Genomic DNA, 12,143 nt, shown 5'->3' on the forward strand with positions numbered 1-12,143 from the left:
ATCATATCATTTTTAAACTTCATATGTGTGTGAAGAATGTTGTTGTATATGAAATAACCAGTCGTCAATTGAATCAGCTTCTCTTTTGGGTTTAAATACTTGTAAATCTCACACTAAAGGAGTCAGTGCCTCACCGACCACAAATTTGTGTGTTGATTATTTACATCTTTACGCACACCCGGATATGGGGTGTTAGTTTAGGCCACAACTTCCCTTGTAACACAAATACACATCCCATGATAAGCTTAAATTAAAATTCAGATAAATGTTTACTGCTTGGATTTAGAGCACATGCATACAAATGATGAGGTTTTCAAAATAATCACAAGCCTAATCATTTTGATTAAACATTATTGATCTGCTTTCAAAAAAAGAAGAAGCTGACATGAATAAGCATGTGACAGGCTTTAGTTTTAATGTTTTCAAACAAGAACAAGTTGTTGAAAATGAAAACAAAATGAACAAAGCGACTGGCTACAAATCAGCTCCAAGTATAAAAAGTGATTTCCTCCATGAGGATCCAGGACAGAAGTGGGATGAGGATCACTGCTTGAGACGGAGACACCATTACATAGCGATGGCGTTCTTGACGGACGCCGGAACATCCCGGTAGAGTCGGTTTCAGCCGCTGAACTGCACGTCGGTGCCGATCAGAAGGTAACCCTGAAAAGCACAAAAGTCAGTTATCATTTCAAAGAACTCAAAAGTGTTTTTCCATAGTTTTGATTTGACAAAAGTTCATTTCCTGACCCTCAGAACTCTGAGTTGAGTGTTGACCAGTTTCATCTTGCCGAGCGTAGGAAGCGGGTATCCTTCTGCGAGCTTGGCTGTAAAATACAATCAACAAATTCATACAAACAAAGTGATTGATTTTTCAAATCAAATCATCCAACTGAGCTTCTCCACTGTAGTTTGGATCGGACCGTTTAAGTAACGGCATTGGTTCGTAAAGAAAAACGACTCTTGAACTCACCGTTCATCCTCGGTATCACCACCCACCTCAGCACCAGGCTCAGGATGTTGTTAAAGGACTGGATCTGTAACCATGGTAACAAGAACTGTCAAACGTCTTTTCAGGAAGAATGTCAACCATACAATACAGTTGAATTATTCAACTTTTTATTTAAGATTATTTTTAAATGTTCAACAAGAAAGCTCTACCTTTAACTTATGGAAGTGGCTTATATATATATAGATATAGATATATCTATATCTATATATATAGATATATATATATAAAGAAATGTCCGGGAGACCAGAACTCGAAATTAAAATAATAATAAAATAATGAAAGCTTTTTTTTTTAAGGTTTTCTGCAAATGAATGTCTTTCTTGTGTTATTTCAATATTCATGTTCGTTCTTCTTTTGAACTAATGAAATGAATGACTGAAATCAATTTGATAAATGTAAATAAAAATGTCATTAAGGTTAAGAATGTAAGGTTTAATATGCAACATATCTTGTTACCTCGCCTTCAACGTGTGCAGGCTCATTTGTATGTTGAGAAAGTATTACATAATATACATTTATATATACATGTTTATACTTCCATTGAACATTGCTACCATATTTGTCCACACAAGTTATTTTTCTCTTCTTTATTTGGCGTAAACTGTCATGTAGTATTAAAGATACGACTTTTGATGTCGATGAAATCGCACCACTCACTCCAGGTTAATTAAATCTAAACATGAAAACGCGTTACTAAAATGGACGTCCATCATAGGTCAACTCACCTGAAAGTCTCCCACGTAACTGGTCCTGAGGCTCAAGGTCATACTGTGCAAACAAGGTCAAGTTAAAAAAATGACTTTAACACCATATCGTTTGTTTTTTTCCCTTCCCCTTTTGCTTTTCTTACCTGTTGAGGATGACTTTCCCAGCCAGCTTCATCCCATTGATGGACATTTTGGCGCTGACGCTGGTGTCCTGCACAGAGGTCAAGGCTTGAATCGCTGACTCGGCACAAGCACACGTTTATTTTAACTCGCACACATACAAATGTACCAAACGGATGACGACAAACTAACGATCATGACTCTTGCTTACACACAAACACACATGCGTTTGTTTCTTCTCGTCTGGACTATTGTAACAGTTTGTTTTCATGTCTTAACAAGAAGGAGCTGAATCGCCTGCAGTTGATTCAGAACTCTGCAGCGAGAATTCTGAGCCGCTCTAGTAGAAGAACTCACATTTCTCCGGTCCTTAAAACTCTTCACTGGCTTCCAGTTTCTTTCAGGATCAACTTTAAAATTCTGGTTCTTACTTTCAGAGCTATTCATGGTCAGGCTCCTCCTTACATCACTGATCTGATCCAGCCTTACACCCCAGCTCGGTCTCTGAGGTCTGTGTATCAGAATCTACTTATGGTTCCACGCACACGGCTCAGGACCAGAGGAGAGAAATCCTTCCAGACTGTTGCTCCTAAGCTTTGGAACAATCTTCCTCTCTCTTTGCGCTTGATGGAGTCTACTGACTCCTTTAAGAAACATCTTAAGACGTTTCTATTTGTTCAGGCTTTTCCTTGAATTTCTCGAACTCCTGTGTTGTTCTCGGTGTTGTCTTGATCTTTGAAGTATGTACTGTTTTGAGTATTGTTTTGATTGTTAAAGCGCTTTGTGACCCTGGTCTCGAAAAGCGCTATATAAATATATATTACTTACTTACTTACTTACTTACACACACACACACACGTCTCGCCAACTCACCAGATTCAACACAAACAGTGGAGACAGCTTGCCGTTGGGCTGGATGGCGTAGGCCGTCACCGCCCCCGCCGTCTGAACCGTCACGTTGTCGTTGTTGAAAATGACGTTGGGTGTTTTTTCGTTCTTTACCAAAAGTTTGACCATGAGACCTGGGAAGCGTTTGGCCACCTGAAATGGAAGCACGTGAGTTCCTGTGAAAAGGTTTGGAAGAATCCAATCGGTAGGAAAAAAAAAAAAAGCTGGTCACCTCAGGAATGAACGTGCCGAAAGTCCCGGTGGTGAGTCGGAAAGGAGAACTTGATGGAATCTGTAGGTGAACGTGTCTGTCAGTGTCGTCCAGCTTAGATTCTAGCAAGTCACTGGTTTCTGTATGGAACATAGATGCTAGATTTTCCCATCCCACGCTACCAACCATGCTTTTGTCTGATGTGGACGTGGAAGACCTCTGGTGGATTTTATCGTACATTGCAAAGTTCGGCCTCGTGCGGTTCATGACCTTGTCCCCTCAATGGATACCAACTTAAAGGTGTCAAACTGGTCCAGAAAAGGGCCAGGGTGGTCGGCTTAAACAAGCAACACCTGACTGACAATTAATTGATTACTGTCTTCAGACGCCTGATTGGTTAACTCATGGGTGCTTGACTGGTTGGAACAAAAACCTGCACCACCCTGGCCCTTTTCTGGACCAGTTTGACACCCCTGACTTAGAAGATGATTCGGCCAATTGGAGAATCGCCTTTTTAGGCCCCTTTCAGCTTAGGAAAATCCAACCTGTCTCCGAAACAAAGTGTTATCCGAGTGCTGACCTTGATAAGTCACTTATCTAAAAATGCACCTAGAAAGTCCACTGATGCTTTGCCGCCCAGCACCAGGTGTGTTTTCCCAAGAGATAAGAGTTTTGCACAATTAAAATTGGCTTCAATAAGTAAGTAAGTAATATTTGTAGAGCGCTTTTCTAGACCAGGGTCACAAAGCGCTTAAACAACCAATACAATACCCAATAAAATAACGATTAAAAGGTCAAGATATTATGTATAAGGAGGCACAAATAAGTCACGTCATGCCCCCAAACAATTCAGACGGCACAGAATTGAGGACTATGTCATGTACCATGTCATCGGTGATGTAGATGCTGAGCGCTCCGGCTCTGTTGTACACGAACGCAGCACTGTTGCTGGTGAAGGCGGAGAGGCCCAGGTACAGCATGTTGTTTTGTTCAGGGGCCAGAGTTAGAGGTGCCGGGGAGAAAGGCGGCTCCTGGTGTTTCCCGATGTTGTAAAATTCCCCCTGAATAAAGGACAGAAAGGGTAAACATAGTTTCATTTGATTTTAAATGGTTAAAGTTTACCTTCAAATTGAAGCTGATCGCAGAGTCGGAGACGGAGGGCGCCGACACCATGGAGTAGTCGATCTCGGAGAACGCATCCACTTTAGCCAAGACTGTAGGGGAAAAAAATATAGGTGATTATTCATGTGTTCACCTGTCGACAGTGACTTCGTTTCACCACTTACCGTTGAGGGTTTGGAGTTGAGGGTTCATGCCTGACACGGCATCTGCCACGCGAGGGCACATCTGAAACGAGAAAGTCATTTATTTTACAATCATGTAATGTGTTTGTTTTTTCTTAAAAAGCAGAAGAATACGTCAGTTTGTTTCCTGTTTACACGGGTTAATGAAACAAAATGGCTGAGGTCGGAAGTATATATAGGGAACCTATAGTGCCATTAACCTCTCATCTAAGACAACGTCACACAACGGAGATGGTTAAGATGATTAAATGATCAATTTCTCCAAGAGTTTACATTGAAAGGCTACGATATTTTGTGGGGCAGTAGTATTAGATTTGACGGGAACGATTGAGTGTAACTGGTGATAATTACTGCATATTATAGACACTCTATATATTACACTGTATATAAGAAGGTTCAGAGTAGACTGTACTTTCTGAGGAGGCTTCGATCATTTAACATCTGCAAGAAGCTCCTCTGCATGTTCTACCAGTCTGTGGTGGCCAGTGTCCTGTTCTATGCTGTGGTGTGTTGGGGTGGGAATGTGTCCAAGAGGAGTGTCAACAGGTTGGACAGGTTGATCAGGAGGTTCTGTGGTTGGAATGAAGCTGGACTCACTGGTGACAGTTGCTGAGAGGAGATCATTGAACAAACTACTGTCCATCATGGATGATGACAGTCATCCTCTCAACACTGTCATCAGTGAGCTGAGAAGCAGAATGAGTGCAAGAATGCTCCTTCCCAGGTGCAACACTAATAGACTCAAGGACTCATTCATTCCTCGGGCTATTAAATTGTACAATTCTGAGTTCGGGGACAGGAGTGCAGTGAAAGTATCTGGATGTTCTGTTCCATGTTAGTCTTAGTATCCTTTGTCTTTGTTGTTTTTCTTTGATCTATGTTCTTCGTCTTTATCTTTAGACTTAGATTGTATCATCTTGTTCTTCCTCTTTATGTTTTTTTCTTATTTTATTTTTTATGTATTATTTTTTATTGTTTATGAAAAATAGCTGGCTACTGGAATAAACAATTTCCCAAAGGAGACCTCCTGAGGGATCAATAAAGTTTTACCTTACCTTACCTTACCTTACCTCACCTTGGTTGTTGTACACTCAAAACATTTTTTTTTGTGCAAAATCACTCTGCTGCGAGCTCAAACAGCCAAACACGCGAACTCTAGCTGTCATAAACGCGCTCAACTTCACAGCTGCTCGCTCAACATTTGTCTGCCTACAACACCAGTCTCATGCGCTGCTGCTTGAAACCTTTTAAACATCATTTGAACATCGTTACCATGGACCATAAAGTTTGACTTTATCTGACTGTTTTATTAACATTCCCTTTAGAACAGCTTTATCTAGTGGATGAATAACACAACCCCAGTCAAACGTTTGACTGTATCTTTTAATCTATGCACCTTATAATCCGGTGAAAGGTTTAAGAAAACAGTTTGAAAATAGGCCATTCATTGAAGGTGCGCCTTATAATCTGGTGCGTCTAAAAGTGCAGAAAATACGGTATATATTTGGGAACAGACAAAAATACACTCGCAAACATCTCACCTGACTCTCCATCTTACGAAGCAAAGCCTTTTCAACAAACTTGCTGAACAGATTGTAGAGCCAGCTGAAAGAAAGTAAACCGTGTCAGTGAATTTTCTTCTTTCCAGTTTGTGCCCTCATACTAACGGCCTCACCTTCCTCCACCATGGAATTTTACTCTCACTCTGTCTATTTTGGCCTGGCAATTGACACTGCTGACCTGAGGGTGGCCCGTAGCATCAGTCGTCATGGCGATGCTGCTCGTGATCATCAGGCCACTAACGCTCAAATCGAAAGAGCCGCTGTTTTTACTGTAGATTGTATTTTTTAAATGTTATTGTATTCGTTTAATGGAAAGTTCCGAGGATATTGTTACCCACACTACTCGCAGGTACTTGACCCTCCAGTTGCCCTTCATACTCATGGAGGCCCCTGTGATGGTCAGTTTGACGCCAACATTTTTCACCAGGTCCACAGCTGATGTCGGTAATACAACATTATTGATCTGCATGCTGGAAAAGAACTCCACAAGTTAGTAAAGCAGTAACTTTTTAATCTGTTGCACTCTTGTCTCTTACTTCGACAGACTGTATTTGACTTTTCCGATTGGAGAAACCCGTTCTTTCCCAGAAATATCTGGAATTCGGATGGAATTAATTTTCTCCTTGAGCTTCGCCATCCCGAGTTGTCGGCCTGTCGGTGTCCATGAAATATAGAAAATAAAAATACATTTTCAGTCTACGGGTTGTATTCCTAAACATTCTTAGTGTAAAAAATCATAGTTACATGAGTATCATAGAATTTTCCCTTATAGCTAGATGGATGGATAGATGGATAGATGGATAGATAAATAGATGGATAGATAGATGGATATATGATGATAGAGTAATATTTACAGATAAACAGTCTTTATAAGATTATATTCTTCGGTAGAGTTTATCGATTTCAAGGTCAATCTGTAGGTTCTGCCCATTATGGCAGAAAGTATATTTTTATCTTGCTATTAGGAATAACCAATCACAGCTTTTTGAGTATAAGACTCAAACTACACCTCCTTACTAGGATAGTAGTTTCTGTACATTCCTAACTCGGAGTGTTCTGGAATTACTCCTAAGACAAGACATCTTGGATGTTTTTATTAGGATACGTTTGGAGCTATCGGAGATATCTCTCAGGATCTTTAGGAATAGAGCCCCTGGTGTCTGCTCGTTTTACAGAAAGAAAATGAATAAAATGATGATAAATTATATTTATATTCACACTATGCGTATTTAAAAAAGGCAGTTCCACTGCGAAATAGTTAAATTTCATTCACAAAGGATCGTATCTAACGTAGTATGGAGCGGAAAAAACAATGCAGTTCAGACTAGCACCATTTATCAGATATAAAATAATGACACATTACCATATTCCAGTCCCTTTTTCGTCATCTTGACCTTAACTCCGGGTTCGGTGCTCGAGGCGATGTGGGCGAGAGCCACCAAAACCAGCCAGCCACACAGAAACATCTTGCCTGGAAGTAATCAAACCTTCAATCCGAGTGGTTCACTTTTTTATATATAACTTCCTCTTTTACGCATCAGAAACAAAGCATGATGGGCTTCTTTCTACCAAAGGTCTTTCACTTCACGCTCAAGAGTGACAGTTCCTATCTTGTTTGTCTGTGAGGGCTTTAATTGTTTCATCATAAGCATTCAGAAGTCATGCTGTTTATAAGAGAATTAAAATACATGTATTTTATACCTAAAATGTGTTTGGTAGTGAAGTCCAATTTGTTCAAAAGAACTACGAGCCCATTCTCCAGTGGTAAGGTATGTTCATTTTTGTCATGTTTTGTCTAATGGCTTAACAAGTGGTCGCCTCCAAAGCCGCCTACAATGTAGTGTTTGATAAATGTAATGTAAAAATGTAAATGTAAAGATGGTAACATTGAGATTAACTACGTCTTACCTTTAAAATTTATAAAATGCATAGAAAAGAAACTTTACAAAAATGTCAAATAATGGTACGGGATCAAGGTCTTAATACCTGAATATACACAAGTATAAATAAAAATGTTATGATATAATGAGCTTTCCCTCCTTGAAAGATCAGCACTGATGCACAACTGATCTTCTTCCTCCAGTTCAGTTACAAAGTCTCCCTATGCTGCAGTGTGTTGGATGAAGCCACATGACTCCTGTTAACTTCATTTTGGAATCACAGTTATTATTGACTGTGTGCGGGACATAAATGCTCATTTCTCAAGTTTTTTCAACTTGAGAAACTTAAGTCTATCATGAGAAAAAAAAAAAAAAAAACTACAGCTCAAATTGAAAGCGTGTGACAAGCTCAAGTAAGTAAGTAAGTAAGTAATATTTATTTATATAGCTCTTTTCGAGACCAGGGTCACAAAGCGCTTAAACAATCAAAACAATACTCAAAAAAGTACATACTTTAAAGATCAAGATAATACTGAGAACAACACATGAGTTCGAGAAATTCAAGGAAAAGCCTGAACAAATAGAAACGTCTTAAGATGTTTCTTAAAGGAGTCAGTAGACTCCATCAAGCGCAAAGAGAGAGGAAGATCGTTCCGAAGCTTAGGAGCAACAGCCTGAAAAGATTTCTCTCCTCTGGTCCTGAGCCGTGTGCGTGGAACCATAAGTAGATTCTGATCCACAGACCTCAGAGCCCGAGCTGGGGTGTAAGGCTGAAGTATAAGCTAAGTATAGGCTAAGTATGAGGTTATAAGTAAGTATAGGCTAAGTATGAGGTCAAACCTTCTGTGGGGTCAGTCTTAAATTCTTTGTTCTCTAAGTTGAAACAAGATATGAATAAAATAAACTTACAAGAAACAAATACATCAGATGATGACACTGGTTACAAAAAAATAAAATAAAAAACACTTTTCAAGAGCTTTTTTCCATAAAGTTTTGGAAGCATTGACATGTGAAGCTCACAAAATCAAAAGTGCGTACCTGGATCAGATCTTCACAGCGTCAAACCTGTCCGTCCAGTGCAGCAGTCCAGTGGCGAGTGAAGGAATCAGATCTTGCACGTGGCCTTAAATTCACTAACTCGATCAGGAAGCTCGACGTCTGAAAAATCCCAGATGAAGCAACTCTGGGGAAGTCTCTTCGAATGCGTACAGAACAACTGTCATCGTGCATGTGTAATATGTTGTGAAAATGTGGCTTCGACGTTGTGCAATAGTAATAAAATAATCCTTTTTTTTTTTTTTAAATTAATCTTTCTAGTTGTACATCTGGTGCCACACGTTTAATGAATGTTTCCTGCAAACTTAAGTAACGTCAGTTTCAATTCGCTACACAGAGTTTTCCATTTTCTTCTGATACAGAGCTTCACTGTCTTTCTACGCAGGATTCTAATGTCTATTCTGCTCGCGCATCGTCACTGCCACCCACTGGCGATTTACTGCTACTACATCATCACATCAGACAAGCAATGAACTATGCTTTCCCCTTAATTAAAAAAAATAAGAAATTTCTCTCGCACACACTTGCATATCAAATCCCCTCTTAAATGATGATACACCTGACGAATCATTGTGTAATAATGTTATAATTCCATTGAGCTACACAGCAATTATTGCGCAACAGCTACACACTGCTTCTGACAAGATCCCTATTTCTAAAGGTACTAAAGGTTCTAAACTATCCTGCAATTCCTCATTTCCAGGACCTGGTTCCACGGGTGATGACGTCCGGACGAAGGAAACTGGGTTACATATTTATTTATTATAAGGTTGTTTGTTTTTTCAAGTACTTTTTTAAACAGAGTGTCGTGGCCTTAGATTCACTAACACCATCAGAAAGTTTTGTTGCTGGAATATCCCTGATGAAGCAACTGTTGGTAAGTCTTCAATTACTTCATTGTTACGGTTGCTTGTGCACAATGTGCTTTTTTTGCTACTTGACCAACTATTATTGTGCAAACATAGGTAGTAATGAACAATGTCACAATTATTTTCGGGAATAACTTCTTTAGCGACGTCACACAAGCTCCATCTTTGGGTAACTCGGACATCAACATGGCTCCTGGGATCATCGGGACCCCCACCAGGGTAAGAAAAAAACAACTAAAATTGAATCTTAAATTAACGTCTTAAACAAATCGACGATATTTGAATGTTGTCCAGAATATTCTGCCACATTTTGTCTGTAAATAAAATATTTCGATCATTTTGCCTGAGAATATCCATCTTTGTATCGTGTGTTAAGAAGGGAGTTCACTTTTCCTGATGGGGATCGATTTTCAGAATCAAATCAAGAAGGTTTTAAGTAGGTAATGAGGGGAAGCGTGCAAAGGGAGATGATATCATGTTGCGCAGCTGAAGGAAAAATGTTTTCTTGGTATATCAAGCCTTTGTTGAAGTTGACATGACATGAATGTGACATTTTCAAACAAATCTTTGAAGCAACAGATTCCCTTCGACATCTAAAACCCTAGGTTGATAAAAGAGGTAAAATTTCAATTGACAAATCATTGATCTTTAAAGAACGTCTCAACTGCATCCAAATTAAAAAGGATTGTTTAATTACCGGGTTGGTAGAATATTTTTAAATAAAGCATTTGTAAGTTGTATTTTGGTACATAATAAAGAAACTTGATGACATGAAGAAGTTTCAAGTTTCAACCATGCGGGAGCTCTTTACAATTGTGTATTCATCCAAAACATCATTTGCTGCCCAATGATAACATCTCAGATTAGGAAGTCCAATTCCAACCTGCTGACCATGTTTCTGTAAAGTTCTTTGTAAACTCTTTGGTTCTTATTTTGCCATATAAAAGAGGAAATTAATTTGTCCATTTTGGAAGAAAGTATTTGTCAAAAAAATAGGTAAAAATTGAAATAAATACAGAAAATTAGGAAATATGTTCATTTTGTCACTGTTTATCCTCCTGCCCTAAATGAGAGAGGGATTAACTTCCAGCATCTTGAATCATCTTTAAATACTGAAGAAAGAAGAAACATCATTATTTGTGTGGACCACGGCAATTGGGGAATTATGGAGAGGCTTAATCCATGAAATAAAATCCTTATCTATTCAGAGTATAAAAAGAGAATCCTACTCCACCCTGTCAAACAACCTTTAAGCATCCAAGGAGAAGAAAACGTCCAAGACATCACGTGGAGTAGAATCATAAAGGATATTATATGCCGAATATTAAAAAAAGATTGTCCATTTTTGATGAAACCAGTTTGGTCACTAGGGAAGCCAAAGTGATGCTTCCTAACAGAGAAATGGCTCAGTAAGAGCCACATACAGTAAGAGCCAAGGTCAGCTGTGGTGTCCCACAAGGTTCTGTTCTTGGTCTAATCCTCTTCACTATCTATATGCTTCCACTAGGCAACTTGATAAGAAGACACTCATTAAACTTTCACTGTTATGCTGATGACACTCAACTGTATTTGTCGATGAAGCCAGATGAAAGAAATCAGCTAAAACAACTACTTCCTTTTACTGAACTCAACCAAAGGCTGGAGGTTCTACTAGTTGGTCCACAACAACTTAGACAATCCCTATTTAATGATCTAGCTTTTCAAAATGGACTTGCTCCTGCTGCTACTGTAAAGAATCTGGGTGTTTGCTTTGATCAGGACTCATCATTAAACTCACACATAGTACAAATCCCACGGACTGCCTACTTTCACCTTCGTAACATTTCAAAATCAGGCACTTCCTTCCTTTAGATGCTGCTGAGAAGCTCATCCATGCTTTTGTTACCTCCAGGCTGGTCTACTGTAACTCTCTTCTGTCAGGATGTTCTAAGAAGTCTCTCAGAACTCTTCAGCCTGTGATGTGACTAAGAATAAAATGTAAAATCCTTCTCTTAACCTACAAAGCTTTACATGGTCTAACACCAACATGCATCAAATATCTAATCCACACATATCCACTCAACTTAACTTAACTTTATTCATAAAGCACTTTATAACAATAGCAGACAAAGTAGGTAGATAGGTAGGTAGAACTTTATTGATAATTGTTTTTTTCCAACTAGCCCCAGCAAATACAGTAAATTAAAAAAAAAAAAAAGCTATATAATATAGTTTTATAATCATAAAGTGCTGTACAAGAACATAAAATATAATCTAATATAACATCAGTTAAAAACACTAAAACAATAAAACAAGTAAAAGGCACGAAGAACAGCTACAGAGTCTCACGCTGTGATAAAAGCCTGCGAATAAAAGTGGGTTTTGAGACGAGTTTTAAAAATGAGGCAAGTGGCAAGTTGTTCCAGAGCCGGGGGGAGGGGGGGCAGCAACTGAGGAAGTTCTGTCCTCTCTAAGTTTCTTCTTGGACCTCGGCACTTCCAGGAGCAGTTGATCAGCCGACCCGAGGCAGCGTGCAGGAGCATGATGGTGGAGCA

The 12,143-nt window shown here is 39.1% G+C and overlaps 1 protein-coding gene across 1 annotated transcript; it reads right to left on the minus strand.

The window, feature by feature from the left end:
* Window positions 1-390: 390 nt before the first annotated feature.
* LOC148070177 (bactericidal permeability-increasing protein-like) lies at window positions 391-8,871 on the minus strand. Its single transcript, XM_087800939.1, has 16 exons — window positions 8,723-8,871; window positions 7,168-7,275; window positions 6,341-6,455; window positions 6,143-6,274; window positions 5,918-6,073; window positions 5,784-5,847; window positions 4,225-4,285; window positions 4,061-4,152; window positions 3,823-3,999; window positions 2,960-3,019; window positions 2,713-2,880; window positions 1,863-1,930; window positions 1,738-1,780; window positions 974-1,037; window positions 751-827; window positions 391-663 (listed from the first exon to the last, which is right to left on the minus strand). The coding sequence occupies exons 2-16, from the start codon at window positions 7,268-7,270 to the stop codon at window positions 622-624; spliced, it is 1,422 nt and encodes a 473-aa protein (XP_087657065.1). The 5' UTR covers window positions 7,271-7,275; window positions 8,723-8,871; the 3' UTR covers window positions 391-621.
* Between the last annotated feature and the right edge of the window lie 3,272 nt (window positions 8,872-12,143).

The sequence above is a fragment of the Callionymus lyra genome, chromosome 10, assembly GCF_982586985.1.
Source record: "Callionymus lyra chromosome 10, fCalLyr1.hap1.1, whole genome shotgun sequence".
Lineage (NCBI taxonomy): Eukaryota > Metazoa > Chordata > Actinopteri > Syngnathiformes > Callionymidae > Callionymus > Callionymus lyra.